The sequence below is a fragment of the Fistularia commersonii genome, chromosome 16, assembly GCF_037954325.1.
Source record: "Fistularia commersonii isolate RoL2024-O1a breed Wild chromosome 16, RoL_Fcom_v1.0, whole genome shotgun sequence".
NCBI lineage: Eukaryota > Metazoa > Chordata > Actinopteri > Syngnathiformes > Fistulariidae > Fistularia > Fistularia commersonii.
The window spans coordinates 9,178,656-9,200,332 of NC_141299.1; the positions used below are offsets into that span (position 1 = coordinate 9,178,656).

Genomic DNA, 21,677 nt, shown 5'->3' on the forward strand with positions numbered 1-21,677 from the left:
GTGTAGTACATGAATCTTAGTAAGCGCTTCTCAAGGCAAGGTTAGGGCTAAAAATATCTTTTTATGATTGCATATCAGAGCCAATTTTGCAGCTTTTCCTTGATTAGACTGAGGCCCAGAGCACATTTTTTCTGGTATTCCAGAGATATTTCGACACTTACTCAAACCAGATCATATTTTTGCTGTGTGACTGTTTGGATTCATTGGCAGAGAGTGCAGGCTCGAGATTCAGAAAGCCTTTGGTTTTAGCAAGATTCCACAGTCATACCACACTGGTCACATAAGAATGAGAACATCTGACCTGACTGACACTGAGGATGAAAAATGAAAATGACAATGGAGAGGCGGCGGTGCTCGAATTGTTTGTGGGTTTGCACGGGCACATTTAGCAACTTCAGAGCACTTTCCAGAGGAGTTAGCCATGACCTCTTTTGGATTCCTTTCTCTCTCACTTTGGTTCTAATTTTGATCAACTTAAAGCAACAACTTTTCTCTCGCCTCTCGTCTTTTTTCCACACGTATCATACATACACCAAACAAAGCATGACTGAGGTAATCCCGCCGACCCCGTGCAAGATCAGCAGTGCTCTCTCAATCTCAGTTTGGTAGCTGTGACTCAGGAAGCACTCTCATTCCATTACCTAGCATTCCCTCCTCATCTTAGGAGCCAGACGAAGGTTTACGGGAATACCGGTCCAGAATCATCATTGGACTTTGGCTTTATGAATCAGTGGAACATGCTGCAAACATTACACCCAACAACACCCTTCCCAGGCAGCACCATCACGTTTGCCCATAACTCACTGCTGAGCTCATGCGAGACGTGGGCTGAGAATCTCCAGTTGCATCATGGGAAAGTACTGACTTGTGAGAATGCTTTATGTATCACTGCAAATACGTATAAAATGCCAACAGGTAATGTCTGGCTGTTGGATAAAAATTCCATATAAAATCTTGGTAATAAATAGTGCAGTATACATTTCCAAGTGGAGAAGAATGTCTTGCCAGTTATATTTGTGTTACAGGATATTTAAAATCAATATAAAATTGATTAACCAACGAATAGCATAAACAGTTTTGATTGTGATAGGGATACAAACACATAATCTAGGAGATTTTAAGATTCAGGATACAATTGACTAACATTATTAATAATTAATTTTTTGTTAAAGAAAAGGAAGGCTTGTCTCCATTTTTGCAGTAAATGTTTGAAAAACTATTCAGCAACTTCAGCAGACAAATAACTTTAAGAGAAAGTTCAATAAAAGGTCAAAGCGGGGGTCGATCAGTGTTTCGCAACATCTGGGAAGACAGCTGCTTGAGACAGGCCATTCTACCAAACCTTTATCTAAAATTAACCAACAATGATTACTAAGTCAGACTTTAACTTCATAAAGTGATATTTTGACAAACCTGTCAAAGGATTTTATTTTCTTCAATGATCTGCAGACACCTTACTTATAACTAGGGGTTTTTCGCCCTTTTTCTCAAGGGAAGGAAAAGAAAATGATTGAAGCCGTGGCCAAATCTTGCATTTTAGCTGCTTAAATATCTCAGTACTCAGTCATCTTTGATATTGAGCCATTTCAGAGTACAACTCTGGATAAGATGCTTGAAATATGGTCGAAAAAAAAATAAAACTAGAAAAACGGGGGGAAAGGAGAGACGGAGAGGTTCAAATTACTGTTTAAAAATCTGAACATTGCTTTGGACTCATAGAGTGACACATTTGAGCTTTACATGTCTGTGTTAACAGTTGATTTATATTCATGACTTCAGTATGCCTGTACTATACCTGTCATAATCATTTACATTCTAATGTAATTAATGACAAAATATTGTTTTCAAAGGTTTCCATAGTGGTTTTTGGATCCAAACTAACACAATAACACTTAAACCCACTTTTCATATGTAGGCTGCATGTAAAAGAAAGGTGTAATGATTTATTAATCTGCTAATTCTATTCTCCAAAACAACTTATTTCACATGGCTGTCTCAAAGAGGATGTTAATATTTCAATATAGTTTCTGTTGTCTTATGTGGAATGCTTAATATCTATGATGGAAAAGGGCATTAATAGTGGAACTTATGTGTGGGCACATTTTCTATTTCGATAAGAAGATTAAGAAACACCTGAAATGCCCCCCCCCCCCCCACACACACACACACACACCAGTTAATAGCTTCTCCTCTATCAAGATGAGGGAGAGGAGGGCTCTGCGAATCAATTGCACATACATATCCCATTGTCCAAACTTTTTACAAACAGTATTTTCAAATAATGATATTGAAGAAAAGAGAAGTGTACTGCCCTTGACACGGTTAAACAGCAAGTTAATAAGCAACTACTTTCATGAGCAGGTTAGATGAGCGTCCGCGGTGCGATAGCCACTTGAAAATAATTCACAAATTAAAATCTGCATTAACCCTGTGTTATAGGATAATAAACTGAATAGTGATACATTCCCAACTACTCCAAACATGAGTCTTCACATCCTGCTCTGGATATGGGCTGTGAGGGAGAGCATGAGGCCTTCATTTGGGGAAAATTTCACTTTTGTTTTCCAGCTACTTTTAACCTTATCTGCCATGGTGGCAGAAAATTTGACCACTTTACTGATTTGGAACAGCTTCAGAACTCAAGCACCGCCATCCAAGAAATACTGCTGTTTGATGTCACGACAAAAACAGAACCACAGCAACCGGAATGCAAGTTAACCCCATACTGACATTTTTTTCAAGGACTCAATGGAGGCATTAAATTAATGCAAATCCTCAGTGGCTATAAGACCCAGTTCCTTGAATGTGACCGGCGGCGTAAAGGCCACAGCAGAAGAGACGGTGGAATGATGCAGGACCCCTGCGCTCCTTATAGCCTCAGTACATGTGGGTCAGTTTTGAGGCTCTGAGCTTTGACTGATGGCTCTGCTGCAGCTTCTCTGCAGTTATTTAATACTGGGCAAGAGCCAAAAGTGTTTACCTTTTATGAATTACTTTAAACATTGGGAATATTTAACACAGATTGCCAAATCCAGGGATTTTTAAAATGAGAATGTTTGCCGAAGGTGACTTGATGCCGCGTGCCATGGAGTTTGAGCGTGAGCACAAAAAAAAAAAAAAATCAAGATTGGTTTTCAGTAACATGATCATTTTCCATAAGATTTGCTGCTGCAAATCTCTGCTAATGTGACAAGCTCCAAGTGAGCTGTAATATGTGTCCCTCTCCATAAAAGCTGGAGGAGCCAGAAACTTGTACCAGAACTACACCTATGTGATAATATTTATTTATCAGTCGGTATCAGTAGTGGATGGAAATATCATTCATTTTTTTCATTTTTCTATAATATTATCTCGAAAATTAGAGATCCATCTACAGATCAGATCATTTGGTATTTTCTGCTTGAAAAAGACCGGTTAATATATAAGTACAGGTTATTTACATGCACACACAACCCCCCTCCCCCCCCCCCCACACACACACATACATACATACATACATACATACATACATACATACATACATACATACATACGTGTATTGTACACACACACACACACACACACACATACACACACACACAAGCACATGCGCACACACACACACACACACACGTGTGTATATATAGAATTTTATCATTTTGAAGAAATCACAAATATCAACTGAAGGCTTCATTGCACTACAAACATACAACCCCAGCAATTCAAAGGCTAGTAAGAAGCTGATATTAAGCAAAGGCTCAAAGCAGGGTTGTTTGTCATAACAGGCAGATTATCGCCCTAAAGCCTCATGTCTACAAACGCTTCTGGGAAAAACACAGGAAGCGAACTCAGTTTGAGAGAATTCAACGCTTGTGCCAAAGCCACTTCATCACAAAAAAATTGTGTGGGGATGCATGTGTGTGTATGTGACTAAGTCCACGTGTGGTAAGTATAGTGGACTGGATATTGGATCGTTTTCGTGTAGGTAGGCGAGCTGTATGAATCCAATATTGCCTGGACAGACTTCTAGAAAACCCAGTGAATCGTGTTGGCATAGGATCATATAAAATAGCCATGGGAATGTAAAATAAGTTCTCAAAGGCTGTGTCTGACAGTGAATCAGGGATATCGGGACGCTCCTCAAATTTAAACAAATTTCAATAAATTAAACTTACAGAATAAACAGCTTTTTCACTGAAAGAATAAACTCCAGCAAGGTATCAAAAGTCAACAGTGTCACAAACACCTCACGGTCGAATAGCTATAATGACATGACATTGATCGTTTTGACGATCTTGATGTTTCCATCGTATTCAGATCTGCGCCGGTGTGATCATGGATTTCAGGCTTCAAGACAGACAAAAACCAGTGTAAGAATCTCTTTTATCAATAAATCTGCTGCATTTGAATAAAATTCAACCATAAGTGATACTGTAGGATAGGGAGAAGAAAAAACAGCTGTGTCAACCTCAATTCAGTGTCACAAAGATATAAAACAGGTGTTCCATTTGGCCAGATATAAAAATCAGGATTAATGTTTCAGTCCAGATTTGGATTTGGAATTAAACCAAACAAGATCACTAAGACGCATAAATATCCCCTTGTGTGGAAATATCCTATCACTGACACCGAAACAAAAAAGAAATCAAACAATTGGTAATATCTCTTGGTCTCCTGCTAATTATATAGATATAACAAACTGTTTGAAGTTCTAACATTGACCAGCGCAGACGGCAATTTCGATATGCTGCATAAGTGAGGGACTGATGTCACTAGCTGTGTGTGCGCGCGTGTGCATTTGCAAAATCAAAAAACCATCAGAATACCATGGTATTCTTTTTGTCGAAGATTTATTTGCTCCCTACAGAAGATGGCAACAGCTGCAATTTGATATGTTTATGGTTGAAATTATAATAATTCTAACACAATGAACATGGAAACTTTCCTTTCCCGGCGTGACGCAGGGGGTTAGAGGCGTCATCCTTGGAACCTAATATTGAAGTCACTGAACCTCTAACTGCTCCCCTGGCACTACTCAGTAGCTGCATTCTGCTCAAGGTTCATCCATGAGGAGTTAAAAAGTGGTCAAATTTCGCTGAAGTTGTGCTGTATGTATAACTGAGCTGTGAAAATAAAGTTCTTTCTCGCTTTCTTCGTTTTTATTTTTTTGTTTTGATCATTTGTCAGTGACAGATTTTAACATAAAACCTAATTTTAGCATGTTCACGGCCATCCAATACCAGCAAGGCAAGGGTGTCATCAACACGTCGCTGTGCTGCTGTCCCCTCCGTGCTGTCTGTTTCATATCCCGTTTTCACATACAGTAGATACACACACACACACACACACATACACACACACACACACACACACACACACACACACACACACACACACACACACACACACACATGCGCACTCACGCACGGACCCACACACATATGCACGACCAGACATCAATATGACAAAATAATTCCAGCCAGAGCGTTTGCAAGAATAGATCCCAAATGACTTGGTTTCGAAGGCACATTCCCAAACCCCGTGTAGGAAACTATTGGGTTGGAGAGGAATGAGAAAATAAAAGAACATGACAGGATTCAGCAGCTTTGAGCAGAAATATGAAAGATGACATTCTGAAGCAGATAAACTACATCTCATTTTTGCTCTGCCTCTTCTATTCTACCATTTGTATCTTATTCTACATAAATATGCATGATCTTATGGCGAAGTGTCCACAAATTATATTTGTATTTCTCTGTCAAAACATGGGTGGCATAAAAAATCTTATACTAAAACTAATGTCCTTCATCACAAAATAAATTAACACTTTGTGGCTATGTGGCTGCTACTGCAGTGTCCTTATGGCCGAGCTGTTGGACTCCTCTGTTACACAGATACAGCATATTTAGTACGTGGCAGCCCATCTACAGCTCACACAAAATTCCTCTCATCACTTTAAGGAGGACTTACGTTATTTTAAGGAGGCATAAAGTGTTTTTCTTTGTTAGATAAATATTATCGTTGCACTTAGGCATTAATATTTATAGCATCAAACACTTGCAGAGTAAGGATGATCATCCACTGTTTCAAAAAAGCGATGGCATACCAGTTTCTCCATTCAAACACCTGGTTTGACAAAACTTGCAAAATCCTTTTAATTCACGTTGTGGAAACTATTCCTTAAAACAGCGGTTAAGTGACATATAAACATCCAACAGTTGAAACCGGATTGGAATATTTGACTTACGGCAGTCAAAATTCTGCCCAAATCTGTGCCGACTTTTGCAGGGACAGAGGAGAGACTGACGGCGCGACACATTTCATCTCTGTTTGTACCACCTTCTAACTTTTTCCACTCACTGTCACTACTTTTCTTCACCTCCCTGCAACCCCCCCTCCCCCCCACTTCATTAATACGTATTCGGTTGCAAGTGAGCAAGGCAAACTTGTCAAAGAAAAACAACCTGTACGCAACCGCCCCCCCACCCCACCTCCTACCCCAAAAAACCCATCAACAATAAACTCTGCTGTATCACTTTAACCATTGAGTAATCGTTGGGATTTTGCAATCTCAGGATACACATTAAGAGGTCTGGTGTCTCCTGAGACTTCTTTCTGTGTTAGTTTCAACTGATGTGAGAGAAAAAAACACTCGAACTGCCCGTTCTGTCCCCGTAGCCGAACGTGTAACATGAGCGATGTGAAATGAGGCATGATACAAAAGACTGATGAGTTCTGAGATCATATTTAATACCCTCTTCACAAAATGGCCGTGAAACAATTTGAAACACATTTTACTAAAAGATACGGGCGGCGACAAGAGGACTACCAGTTCGACTACATGAAAAATTCAATACGGAAAAAAAAAATCTAATGGTTATATAACATACAAGTTAGTGAGCATGAATTTGAGGCATGTTTTGATTAGAGTTATAGAATGGCTTATGTTGGAGACTTCTACACGAAGGCTGCAAAACAACTGTGATTCATAAACCCAAAAGACACTGAAAATAATAAAATATCTGAGTGAAACAAAAGGGGATGTTTGCATCTCCCTCAGTGTTAATCTGCACGGCATAATCCACAAACACATCGCCAGAGTTTACGGGAAACCAGTTCAAAAAGAGCTGTAAAGACAATGAGACGATTCATCCTGGTCCCGGGATGCTGGGGATGGAGGGCTGAGGGCACAACTGTGCTCGGAGAGAACTCATAAATGCTGAGACATATGGTTTGCGTTTGGCGAAAAGAAACAATAATCAAATACGTTGATCCTCTTCTTGCTGCGAGGATGATTGCTAATATAAAAGTCTGTTCCGTCTAATCATAATTTAGGATGGGGCTGTAATTACCTCCGCCCTCTCACAACAACACATACTCTAAACAGGATGGAGCAGGTTTGCACAGACACTGAAAGCCCAGTTTCCTCTCTGGATGCTATCTGCATGACAGTGCTCATTTCACTCTATGTAATTGTTCTTTTTTATGATTTCGCTGTTAGTAATGGCCCAGTGTGAATGGCTTTCTTTCGTGTCATTTAAAAAAAAAATTATATATATATAAATATATATATCCATGTGAATCATTGTGTCAAGGGGTAATCCTCCTGTGACCTTTATGCCGTCACGGTTTGTTGTCATCTGTAGAAAATGCTCACTTCTTGGCAGTTATCCCCCCCACAAAAAAAAAAACCTACATCACCTCACATGGCTTTTGTACGGTACAGAGGCTGACTTTGATTCTGGTGTTATTTATGATTTGGCGGTGGATCCCAGTGAGCTCTGGGTTTAATAAACAGACCTAATCCACAACTGCAAACAGTGCTCTCAACACAAACATACAGCTGCATCAAAAGGATGCTGGAGGAGCCACATGGCGGAAGCATTTCTTTAGATAAAAGCTTTTAAGCGACCTTGAAACTGTTAATTGGTCTTTCTGGTAACATTTACTGATGTGGTCCGAATGTGCATTGTTACGCAACCCCCCTCCCCCCCTTACACACACACACACACACACACACACACACACACACACACACACACACACAACACACACACACACACACACATGACCTTCGATCTCGTCCAGCGCATCACTTGGAGAAGCTCGTCTGAACCTACCTTGCGCAGGCGGGACGGAGAAGCAGGAGCGCGCAGATTTAGCGGCGAGGTGCGTCCTTTCCTCCGACGCACTGCCGTGGCCCTTGAGCCCGGAGCACATCGAGTGAGCTCCAGTGTCATGCTGGCTCCGGTAAATCTGAGATCCGAAACTGCCGTTACCGGCGCGTCTCGCACAGATGTCCGCCTTGCTGCCGTACACTGACAGCGACAAGCCGCTTGGGAAGTCGGCGAACGCCGGGGTCTGACAGCGGCTGACCATCCCGAACAGCGCGGAGTTCTGCATCGAGGCGTCGGCTCTCCCATCCAGCGTGAGGCGCCTGCCTGGAAAAGGGAAAACGGTTACATTAATAAAAAAAGTCCAACCACCCGATTTGTGCAAACATCTGCGAAAAAAAAAAAGTTCGGGATCAGCAGGATGGACCAATCTGAATGGATTGTCACCGGGAGAGAAGACTTACCTTTTACCCTTCGCGGAGAAAAAAATCCCTGATGGCGCGCATCAGCATGTTTAAAACAGTAAACGGGAAGGCATCTGAGAGTGTGATCGACAGCATCCTCTTAGGGAAGACAAGTCAGCAGCATCCCAGCTCTCTCTCTCTTGCTCTCCCCCTCTCTCTTTCTCCCTCTGCAAACCAAACACCAATGAACACTGTCCGTTGTTTCTGTGGGAGGATGGCATGGAATTTGGCAATCCTATATATTCCGGCGGCTGCATCGCACTTTTTTTTTTAAACGGAGCTTGTAAAAAGAAGGAAAAAAAAACTGGAATGCAAAAAGAACCATTTCAGATATATTGCATGTAATAACGTATCAATAAAACGTGGTTTTACTTACTACATCACTGGCGCATTTGGGCTTTACTAGGCGTTTATTATTGCAGTTTTAAAGATGATGTGAGATGGAAAAAAAAAACATATCAATGAATCCACCACAAGCTCACATGTAATAACACCTGCATTACCCTTCAGGTTTCATTTGGCCATTTGGTTTGTGTTTAAAGCTACGGTCAATTGAGGGTTTCCTGTCTAGAAAAGGAACTTTAGAGATATAATTTTAAATTCTATTTAAACTGTATTCAATATGAATATTTCAGTAACTAACTGAAACGGCATTTTTTATTGACAAACAAAAAAAAATGATAAAAAATAACCACCTCTGAAAATATTTAATTATCCATTAAATCTTACAGAGATAAATAGGTTCTCTCCGAAGAGCTATGTTTCCATCCTGGACAGTGTCTCCACGGCTGTTCTGTGGCGCCATCTAGTGATCTGGTGAGAAAATCTGGACCAATTGATTGAAAATCAGATAATTTTGCCTCACATGCAAACACAGAGCCGTGTGTGTTTGTGTGTGCATGCGTGTACGTAAAAAAAAAGCAACAGATGACTAATCTGTAAAAGAAAGGGGGATGTCTGTATAAAAGGGAGTCCTCAGAATACAAGTCCTGTGGACATAGTCTGAAACATTGACCACAGCCACTGGTTTCAGTTTTGAGAGCAATAAATCTTGTCCTGGGAGAAAGAGCAAAAGAATTATTGTGCACACAGAAAAAAGATGGTATGTAATACTTTCATTACTATCACTATCATAAATCTTCTATGACTATCACTACTACCATCCTATTTTTAAATAACCAATAAAACTACAACCCTTGTACAAAGGCACATCAGATGCAGTCAGAAAAGTCCAGCGTCATGGTCCCATGGATCCACAAAAGGTATTATTTAAACCACAAAAATTGCCAAAATTCTCTTGCAGGGCTGCCCAGCATTAGCCCTGCATAAGCTAGTGGAACTGTGAGCATTATAAAAAGTATCCTGAAAACAAACAGATAAAGCGTGGGAGTGTCTGAAACTTGTCAAGAATAAGCAATCATCTTCTTTTAAACATTTCATATGCCAACGTAACAATATGACAAAAGGTGAAATCCATTGAACTTGTTTTTTTCTCTACAGGACATGGAATGCTTACCTGATAATATTTACCTAATGCCGGTTAGCATGAGGATAGCTGAGACACATGGCATGGAAATAGGTGAAAGGTGTCATTATTGCAAGAGCAATCTCATCGACTGGCCTCAAAGGAAAGTATGGTAAGCCGGCTTCGGACGACAGGAAATGTTTTAGGGTCTTCATTCAACGTGAGGATGTGAAATGGTCATGTTATGATTATAAATATCAGGTAAAATGCTGCAGGTTAGGGTAGAAGAACTTCTACCCCTCCCACCCTTCCTCAGGCCGGTGACGTCTCTCCCGTCACATTATTAATTCCTCTCTGCCATCTGCTCATGTGTTAGCAACACTCAGGAGAGACTTAGTCACACCCTTTGCTTAAAAACCCCTCCCGTGACCCGGTTGCGACACAGAATTGCCGTCTTTCCTCTCTGTTTTGAATCCTTACCCCTGGAGAGAGCCATTTCCAGTAAACCTTTATCTCAGTCACTCCCAAAAATTACCTGGATTCTCCTCAATCTGAGGTCAAAGCCGCTCACTGATGAGAGAGATTTCCTTGCTGCCACAGAGGGTCTGCACACTGCTGGGCCTTCATCCCTCCCACCTGCAACCAAAACTTTATCTCTGACCTACTCATTTGTCAACTCTTGTTCACCGCCTACCAATTCACCTGCTCATGATGAGATTCCCCAAAACAGTGTGTGTAGTCTTAAGGCTCTGCCAGGCTCAACTTGCAATATATATCCTTACATTAATAAGCCTTGGAAATCCTCTAAGGAACAACTATCTCTGCACCACCTAAATCACAATCTCTACAAGAGCGAGCTGATCTCTTTCACTGGAAACCCCACTCCCTTTGCAGACCTCACCATTTTCATTTGACAACCCCAATGTGGTCCCGTGTCAGTCGACCACAAATTGCACTGCATAAAGCAGCAATTGTGCACTTTAGGAGGTTCTCCATCATGGATACTTGTAAAAACTGACCATTCAGAATAACTTCCCCTTCCAGGCATCACCTGCCTGGGCTACTGCAGCGTCCTTATGTCTGATCCGTTTGACTGTTCTATTACACAGTTACAGCATATTTAGAAAGTGGCCAATTGACCAAAAGTCACACAACCTTTTCCAGTCACTTGACTGGCGTTTCTCTATGACTCATATTTATAACACTGGTACTCGCCTTCAGGCCAGTACGAGATGGGCCGTCTGTCACAAGAGGAAACGGATTTTGTTCATCCGCATCGTGACATTTCACACTTTTACTGATAGAATAATGGAATGTGGGATGAATAAAGGGATATTCTATTCCATATTCTATTTTAAAAGGCAAATTTCTTCCTTCAGACATGTAAAATTGCCAATGATATTTTACAGGACTGTCTCAGAAAATTAGAATATTGTGATAAAGTTCTTTATCTTCTGTAATGCAATTACAAAAACAAAAATGTCATACATTCTGGATTCATTACAAATTAACTGAAATATTTAAAGCCTTTTATCAATTTAATATTGCTTAGATCTTAAGAAAACTCAAAAATCCTATCTCAAAATATCAGAATATCATGAAAAAGTGATTTTTGTTTTTTTAATTGCATTACAGAAGATAAAGAACTTCATCACAATATTCTAATTTTCTGAGACAGTCCTGTATATTTACACACACATATATATACTGCTCAAAAAATAAAGGGAACACTTGAACAACACAATGTAACTCCAAGTCAATCACACTTCTGTGAAATCATAGTGTCCACTCAGGAAGCAACACAGATTCATTTCGACTTGTTTTAAGGACATCACATCAAAGTTGGATCAGCCTGGAGTTTGTTTTTACACTTTAATTTTGAGTGTGATTCCTAATCCAGACCTCCATGGGTTGATACAATTGATTTCCATTGATCATTTTTGTGTGATTTTGTTGTCAGCACATTCAACTGTGTAAAGACCAAAGTATTTCATAAGATTATTTCATTGATTTAGATCTAGGATGTGTTTTTTAAGTGTTCCCTTTATTTTTTTGAGCAGTGTATATATTACATATACATATTTGTATAAATCTGCCAAATGACTGTATTCTATTTACATATATATTACATATATAAGTGTGTGTATATGTGTATATGTTTGCACATGTATGTATGTATGTATGTATTCTTCTTCGTCCTCTTACTCTTGTATTCTCCCTTCGGGGGTCGCCACCGCAATTCAACCTCCTCAATCCAATTATTCTCTGTATCCTCTTTTCTCACACCAACTAACTTGATTTCCTTGTTCACTACATCTATAAATCTTCTAGCCTTATTGCTCCACTTGGGTCCCACTAATTCACACACATATAGTCTATCTTGCTGTGACCAACCTTCATTCCCCTCCTTTCCAGAGTTTACCTTCATCTCCCTCTAGATTTTCATCCACCTGTTCTGTACTCTCTCTCTCTCACGACAGATCACAGTGTCATCTCCAAACATTATGATCCGTGAAGATTCCTGTCTATCCTCATCTGTCACCCTGTCCATCACCACTGCAAACAAGAAGGGGCCCAAAGCTGATCCCTGATGTAGTCCCACCTCCACCTTGAACTTTTCTATCACACTAGTGTCTCACATTTCACATACATTTTCTGCACAAATCTAATACTTCTCTGCCACTCCAGACTTTGTCATACAATGCCATAATTTGTCCCTTGGCCCCAAGTTGTAAACTTTTTCTAGGTCTGCAAAGACATAATGCTGCTTCCACTGACCTTCCCCATACTTCTCCACCAGCATTCTTAAAGCAAATACTGTGTCTGTAGTACTCTTTCTAGGCATGAACCAACTGCTGCTCACAAATGCTGACTCCGGCTCTCACACTAGTTTCCACTACTCTTTCCCATAACTTCATTGTATGGCTCATCAAATTTATCCCTCTATAGTTACCACCATTCTGCACAATTCACAGTTCTCCCCTAATCTGTCAAGCTCTTTGAAATACTCTTTCCATCTTCCCATCACTCTTCTGGCATTTGTCATTATATTTCCCTCCCTATTCTTAATCACCCAAACCTTCCGTACATCTTGCCTATCTCTATCTCTCTGCTTTGCTGTATAAATCATTCTCCCCCTGCTCCCCCTGCTTATATACCCTTTGTTTTATCTTTACCTTTACCTTGTAATGCAACTCCCTATACTCCTATCGCGCTCTTCTCCGCCCCACTAGTGTCCCACTACTTCTTTGCTAACCTCTGTCTCAGAATATACTCTTTTACTTACCATCACTTTGCAGTCACTGATCTCCTTCAGAATACATCATCTATACAAGATGTAGTCTACTTGTGTGCTCCTAGCCCCACTCTTAAAAGTAATCCTAAGTTCCTGCTTTTTCTGGAAAAGGGTATTCACTACAGCCGTTTCCATGCTTTTTCCAAAGTCAACCACCAGCTGTCCCTCTGTGTTCCTGTCCTGGATGCCAAACCTGCCCATCACTTCTTCATCACCTCTATTAATTGCACCGACATGTCCATTGAAGTCTACGCCAATTGCTACTCTCTCATCTCTTGGGATATTCTGCATCACTTCATTTAACTTACCGGTACTCCAGAAGTTCTCCTTCTTCTCTTATTCACATTCCACCGGTGGGACATAGCCACTGACAATATTGAGCATCACACCTTCATTTTTCCCTTTCAGACACATAAGTCTATCTGACATTCTTTTCACTTCAAGAACATTTCCCACAAACTCCTCTTTTAAGATAATCCCTACTCTATTTCTCCTCCGGTCACTATCATGATAGTACAACTTAAAACATGCTCCTAAGCTTCTAGCTTGCTACCTTTCCATCTAGTTTCCTGTAGACACAGTATATGCACTTTCCTTCTCTGCATCATATCAACAAATTCTCTAGCTTTTCCTGTCATCATCCTGACATTCAAATTCCCTACTCTCAGTTCCAGGCTTTTATCTTTCCTCTTCGCTCTCTGCTTCCTAACGCGCCTTCCTCCTCTCCTTCTTCGACCTGTAATAGCCAAATTTCCTCTGGTACCCTGTATGTTATCGGCACCAATGGCGCCCGTTGTCATGTCGGGCCTCGACTGTTTGAGTTGAGATTTGTAGGTTCAATTCGCATTTTTGTTTTTTGGCACAAGTTTTACATCAGATTTGCTTTCTGACGTATTTGCATTCATCCGGGCTTGGGACGGCCTCAGAGAGATACTTGCTTGTGTCCCCCCTGGGGCTACACTGTATGTATACATATATACACATATAAATGCACAATGTGTGTGGCTGTATGTGTATATATTATTTATATACAGAGAGTGGGAAAAAGAGTGTGCTGTAGAGTTGCGCAAATAGCACTGCTGTTACAGACAAGTAGGGTTTGATATCAAGTAGTTGGTTTGATTCCAACAAGGGGATTGTCTGTCTGGAGGTGGTAAGTTCTCCCTGATTCTGCATCAGACAGATGGACAGACAGACAGACAGACTGATAGATAAACAGATAGATAGACAGACAGACAGACAGACAGACAGGCAGACAGGCAGACAGACAGACAGACAGACAGACAGACAGACAGACAGACAGACAGACAGACAGACAGATAGACAGATAGACAGATAGACAGATCGACAGATCGACAGATCGACAGATCGACAGACAGATAGACAGATAGACAGATAGATAGATAGATAGATAGATAGATAGATAGATAGATAGATAGATAGATAGATAGATAGATAGATAGATAGATAGATAGATAGATAGATAGATAGATAGATAGATAGATAGATAGATAGATAGATAGATAGATAGATAGAAACTTGAATAAATCATAGGCTTTATGCACTGTAAAATTCCTCGACTAACCAAAAAACGGGCAAAATGTGGTAGAACTTACAAATCGGCTGAAAGAGAACCTCATCCCAAATGTAATGTTGAGCATGGCATATAACGGGATATAAATAGAGCTCCAATAGAGTGTTATGTATATGAACCCACAAAGCAAGTGTCATCCAAAGTATTGCTTACAGTACACACAGACCATCTTTCTGTGCAGTTTCCTATCTTGATCTACGAGAAGAGCCTGGAAAGTGATCAGCGGCAGAATGAGACACACAAAAAGAATAAGTCCACAAAAAGTATTGCAAACTTTGAACCTCTGCTTCAATTAGTGTTAATCGCATTTAAGTGGTCTCCCCATGAGATCTTTAGCTAAATTTTATCAATCAAATTCACTCCTCATCACATCATATTGAGGGGATATAGAGAGAACAGCTGCGCCAACAACGATGTACCAATGCCTTTTAATATCACAGGCCAGCCCTGATACAGAACCGAGACACAATGTACAGAACTCATCGCAAGCTGACACCTCTACTGTGAGAAATCAAAAGTACATCATGAGACCAAAACAAGAAAAGGAGAACTGGGAACCCTCAGATGCTGTTATCATATATACTGTGTCATTTCACAGAAAGAATCTTGAAAATGTGTTTTAGTTAAATGCAATAGGGTGGAAAAATAAGATGGCAGGTGACATAAACTAAAACCATTAACTGTAAAAGTAATGAATATATGAATGAGATGGTTTTCATTTGTGCAGAACGGTTCCCACTAAAGGTAGAAGCTTAGTGAGGGCCTCCGTTGGTCAAGAGAGAAAGAGCAGAGTCTGAAATGGAAGTATGTGTTGTGGGAAAACACATGAAATTATTTATTTATTTATTATACTTTATTAATCCCTTGTGGGGAATTTATAAAGCTATTTCACTGCATTTATCCCATCACGGGATGAACCATCATGAGTTGGCAGCCAATTAGCAGTGCCAGGGGAGTGATATGAGGTTCAGTGTCATACAGAGACAAACAATCATTTACTCACTCATAAGGTCAATTTTCCTCATTTTTTTCCAATCAACGTCCTGCAGGTTTTTGGACTGTGGGAGGAAAGAACCAACAAACACGGGTAGAACATGCAACCTATACACAGAAGGTCTCCTGTTTGAACCAAACCAGGATCTTTTCTGCTGTGAGGTAGAAATGCTAACCATGATGTGTGACATGAAAATCTTTTGGATTTTTTTTTAAATTTTTTTTTGTACAAAGTGCTTCCACATTAATATCCAAATTTAGATATTGAGCAAGACACTGAACCCCTAACTGCTCCCCTGGTGCTGGTGGACAGCAGCCTACTGCTGCTCATCCATGATAGGTTAATTGCAGATTACAAATTTCCCCATGGGGAATAATAAAGGATAAATTAGTATTGTTTTGCTTTTGATGACAGGCCCTAAACTCCTTGTGCAGTGACGCTTATTCCTGAAAGAAGCAGTGAGAAGTTCACTTGTTTTGGAATTGATTTCCCTTGATAAAATCTGAACGCTAAATCAACGTCCAGGCGCGTCTCAGTAATATTAACTTCTTTTGATGGTAAAACGGCCTTTTCATTCATTTTGAAGTGGAAGAGATCGTCAAACAAAATTGTACATATTCAGATCAAAGCAGAAAAGATCATGTTAGGGTTGAATTGGATTCCTAGATATAGATTATTCCCATATAAAACATTAATCTCACAAAGGTGGCAGTTTGTTTGAGTCATCAGCCCTCTCAGAATGGCCATCAGTGTCTTTTTTTAATGTCACAATCATACCAATGTGGTGGGGATACCCTGGAAACAAACAAACTGAAAGAAATCCACAAAGCACATTTCTTGGCCTTTTAGCTTTTCCTCAAACATTTCCACCATAGGAAAAGATAGGTTAAAAAAAAAACAGCTTATTTTTCCGAGCTGTTATTAAACGAACCATCTTCAAACACCGACGTGCAAAAAGCAGGAGTCCAGTCTTGTGTCGTAGAAAAGTACGAGCACGTAGAGAGGCTTTGAATGCAACGCTTACCAAAGCAGGGGGAGTGGGCGGGAGCCGACGAGCCCGGGGATAATGTCGCTCGCCGCCTTTAAAAGACCGATGGAAAGGCGTGTTACCCACGGAGGAGCAGTCATGTTTCTCCGAAAGTGTGGCGTGTATCTGTCCACGGCGGTCATGTTCTGTTACATGATCCTGCTCCACTTTACGCTCAAGCTCATGAACTTCATCTCTCCAAACTTCACCAAGAGGCAAATCCTCAGGATGGGCGAGAAGATCACGATGACACAGAATCCCAACTTCCAGTACGAGGATTGGGGTCTCACATTCACATCTCTGAATTTTGTGAAAACGGCCTCGGAGCACATGTGGCTCTCCCTGGGCCAGGAGGCTTTCAGCGGAGGAGAGGCTCCCGACGCGCCCCTGGTCACCATGGACCGGCAGAGAACCAGCGTCTGCAAGTTCCTGAAAGGTCGCTTCCTGCGCGCTTCCGTTCGTCCTATTTGTATTTTTCTCACAAGCCTCGTTTCTTTTTTTTTTTTTTAGCTGACCTTTTGTGTGTCTTGCAGACAACAGACCGCTGGTGCTGAGCTTCGGAAGCTGCACCTGACCACCGTTCATGTACAAACTTGAGGAGTTCAAGCAACTCATCAAGGACTTCAGCGATGTGGCCGACTTCCTGGTCATCTATATTGCTGAGGCACATTCAACCGGTGAGTGCTGGATTCACTTGTTTGCATTGGAAGAAAAAAAAGGACGCCAGATGAGAGAAAAAAAAGCCTTCTCCATGTTGGATTTTTTTTTTCCACTCCTTCGTGATAATTCCAATAAAGTGCTGCGAAAAACACGGGCGAGATGCTGCAGAGGAGAAGCCACTAAAGTTAGCAGGGTTTGTGCGTCCTGAAAAAAATAACCTGAATCGAATTAAAGTGGAGAACAAGGTTTGGTCTGAATTGTTCTGTTTTTCCTGGAACATGACCTGAATTTTCCCTGTGAATAATATCTGATGGGATGTGTTATGTTCTCGATCATATCAATGCTCCATTCCTAAGATCATTCCTAAGATAGGTATGCCTTGTAAAGGAGAGAAGGGTAAAATTAAAGGTTAGCATTTTGTTTGGAACTGAAGAAGCAGTTAATTCTTATTTGACTGACCAATGATGCAACAGTTCATTATTGGGGAGTTAAAAACAACACGGCCTCAGCAATCCTATAGAATGCCTGTGAAATAGCCCTTTGAAAATCTGTAGAAAAGAATTGGGAGCCCAAGTTGAATGTTACATAATGAAATGCAATGTTTACTTTTGTGGCTACAGACTGGGAAGTAACAGTGGCAGTCAAACTCCCCTCACTTAGATGAAACCCCTGCAGCTGTCATGCGATTATATAACCACTATAAACTTATGCTTCCTTGATATCGTACTTTCGCCTCTCTATCTTTACAGTCAAGTTCTATACATGCTGCTTGTGTTTCAGACGGTTGGGCCTTTACCAACAACTTAAACATCAACCAACATCGAAGTCTGGAGGACAGACTTTCCGCAGCACAGATCCTGATTCAGGAAGATCCCCTGTGTCCAGTGGTTGTGGATGATATGGATAATATCACAACAATAAAATATGGTGCTCTGCCTGAGCGTCTGTATGTGCTGCAGGCTGGAAAAGTTGTCTACAAGGTGAGCTTGGAGAACCTGAAACACAAAAATTCCATAGAAGCTCTAAGGCCGGTGTCTTTGACTTGCATCCTCTTGTCATTCACAACGCACGCAATTGCACGCTTAGACGTAAAACCGGCATGACGGTCCAATATCTATTTATGTCGTTGCTCATGCAATCGCGTGTGGAGGAGCCCTGAGAGCAACCAAACCGAACTGGAATTTTGGCATGTGGCCAAACTGGTATAGGCGGTGCCAAAAATGCAGAAACTGGTATTATTTGTTAGCAGATGTGTTTCTTAGTGGCTAAGATTTTGTCCTTTTTCTGTTTTATTTTTGTGTCTTTTTTTTTTTTTTCTTCTTCCAGGGAGGGATGGGGCCTTGGGGCTACAAGCCAGAGGAGGTGCGGTCTTTCCTGGAGAAGATGAAATAAGACCGCTTGTTTCATTCAAATATAGTTGCCGTCTGACTCCTTTTGGGGCTCTTTGTTAATTATAGAATATGAAATATGAAAAACATATTGATATCAAAATGGGTAAATTAATACTGACACCTCAGCAAGTTAGGCAGTTCTCTAACTCTTCCCCACCATAGTTTAAATAGATTTATTGCAATCCATCCACCTTACTCTTGTGCATTCAGCCTTAATAATAAGAGATCTCAGGACCCAAATCTTTGAATTTGATCGCACCGCTCCATATTTGTTGATGGCTCCAGATGAAATACTCTGTCTGTATCCAGATTGAAGTGAAGCAGAGATGGACACATTCAGGAGTTTGTGTTTGAGGTATTGGAATTTGAGGTATATATAAATTGTGGTGAATTGTTTGTTCTCTTGCCAATAATTCCAATTTGAAGGCCAGGTCAGTAAGACATCGTTACTTTTTCAGCTATGCTGAAATATGTTCTCATCGTACTAAAACACTATATAACAAATCTCAAAAAATGTGCCAAGTAATATAGCAGTTGGGTTCTTTTCCCATGATGATTACAGCACAAACCTTTGGTGGTTGTAATTTGATGACTTATAAGTTAACCCATTTGTGATTTATGTTGGCACATTTTTTTTGATTTGACAGACTTCTTATGTTTGGAATTTTTCAGATGAATTTTCATCAATGGTATAAAAAAAGGCCCTCATTTGTTGCATCATTACACAGAACTGTAATTTTGCTCATTTAAGAATCCTGTTCGTTTCTTCTGAACACTTCCATTGCACGCAAATAGAACGGTAAATGCAAATTGAATCCACAAGGCTGTTTCTTTTTTTTAAAAAAAAAAGAAAAAAGCATCAAAGCTTTCATCATTTGATGTTTTCTGAGAGAAGACCTCAGCAGGGATTTCACTCATACAGCAACACCACATTTTCCTGTAGTTGTTTGCTGTCTTGTCTGGAAGTGATAAATGTGAAAACACACTGTACTTTATGTGGGTCATGCAAGTTTAGGAACAGCATACATGCCTAATGCAGGTTAATATCTAACTGACTTATCTGGGCTAATCAACTATCTCACCATTACATAAAATCTTTGAAATTTACATTTGTTGGGTCTCTGTGGTATGTTTTACAGAGTTTAACCACTCTCCATTCATAATGGGGAACACCCTTTGCTATGCTGAGTATCTTTTCAATTATTTTCTTTGCTTTCCTCATCTCTTCACTGCTGATAATCTCATTTATCTTAATATGTGCATGTCTGTTTTCTAAGCAGCACAAAAGCAAAATGGAGTAATACAGCATATTGCATAATTTTATCTGTTTTTCAACAAAAAAAATACCTGAGACCAAACAGCAAAAGTGTTATAAGCATTACCTCATTTTTTAGGACTTGGTTATGAACAAAGCAGTCTTATGATGTAAATCCTTTCATAACATCAACAAAATGGCTCTGAATTTTCAGAGGGGGTTTGGCTTCAGCCCAGCCCAGTCACATCCTGTTGAGACCAGCCAGCAGCTTCAGGCTGTTTTCCTTGTCAGACCAGAATGATCACAATTCCTGATCTTCTCAACCATGGACTTAAGATTCATGAATATTAATGGGAAAATAAAGCTAGCATGTTCTCTATGCTCTGCTCCTATGCGTAAACATAGCTTGTAGGCCATAGGTCTCTGAAAGAGAGAGGCCACTTAACACCACCAGAGGGCAACGTGATGTTTCTTTTCCTCTAGGTGAAGAACACAACACATTTTGAGTGATCCAAATGTCAGGAGATCCCTTGGCTGAATGCCAGTCATGGCCAATCTCTTAAGTATTTCATTTTAATTCACTACTGAGCCATTTTATTAATGCCCCCCATGTAATAACTGGGCTGCATCTTCTTCAAACTGCTGTTAATTCATACTGCTCTTCACAAAAATACATAAGTAATTTTGACAAAGTGGGATTTGACCGGTACCTCAAGTAGGATAAGGGATATACAACTTATCACAACAAAAGAAGGCAAAGGTGCACCCAATTAAAGACTTTGTTCCACTTAGCACACAATGGTCATGATGTTTATAGTGCAAAAACAAAAAAGGCTTTCGTCAAAATGAGCTGGTGGCGGCCAATGCTGTTTCGCTCAGACTAGTTCGCAAGACTGCTATCCAAAGTTGAATTTTAAAGAGGACTCCAACAGTTCTTTCACACCTTTTATTTAAATTATGAGCTTGAAGATTAAAAGCTGATTGATATATATGGAAAACAACTGCATTATGTGTTCTGCCTATTTTCAGGAGCAACATGGCACCGGCAGTTTTGCAAGGAGTATGTAGGATTGAAGGCATGAATATGCCAGAGTCTTGGAATAGCTCTTACTGCTGCTTGATTGCATAATCTTTCCCGAGGGGGATGCTAGAAAAAGGTGCCTTACGTCCCACCGTCCTGTTTTGTAGCTGTGAAGATTTGCCATCTCACAAAGGAAAACCTAGATATGGCAATTAGTTCTGGTAAACTAAGAGAGAAGCATAAATTCACTGGCAAGAATTGGATAGCAAGTGTTACAAAAAGGATGTTTAACACCCCATTCTTCAAACATCCCTGCAGGGTTGGCTCAGCCTTCCATAAGCACTTTGTGTAGCTTTTCCATCGAAGTAAGAGTGCGTCAGCCTTTCCACTGATTTGGTTCAGTTCTCTCCTGCACCCT

At 40.4% G+C, this 21,677-nt stretch overlaps 2 protein-coding genes across 3 annotated transcripts in view; one reads left to right on the plus strand and one right to left on the minus strand.

Annotated features, from left to right (window-relative positions):
• The window catches only part of glis1b (GLIS family zinc finger 1b), a 68,847-nt gene extending 60,197 nt beyond the window's left edge, over positions 1-8,650 (minus strand). The window contains exons 1-2 of one of the 2 annotated variants that reach the window (XM_086161502.1): positions 8,558-8,650; positions 8,100-8,420 (exon numbers count right to left, since the gene is read on the minus strand). In XM_086161502.1, coding sequence (XP_086017628.1) covers positions 8,100-8,382 — 283 coding nt within the window. In that variant the 5' untranslated portion in view covers positions 8,383-8,420; positions 8,558-8,650. Of the gene's footprint in view, positions 1-8,099 lie in introns of both variants that reach the window. The other variant, XM_086161503.1, reaches the window with a different exon arrangement.
• Positions 8,651-17,011: 8,361 nt separating this feature from the next.
• On the plus strand, positions 17,012-20,090 carry dio1 (iodothyronine deiodinase 1). Its single transcript, XM_086161530.1, has 4 exons — positions 17,012-17,368; positions 17,466-17,609; positions 18,373-18,572; positions 18,919-20,090. Exons 1-4 carry the CDS (start codon positions 17,032-17,034, stop codon positions 18,982-18,984), a joined length of 747 nt encoding a protein of 248 aa, XP_086017656.1. The 5' UTR covers positions 17,012-17,031; the 3' UTR covers positions 18,985-20,090.
• The last annotated feature ends 1,587 nt before the right edge of the window (positions 20,091-21,677 follow it).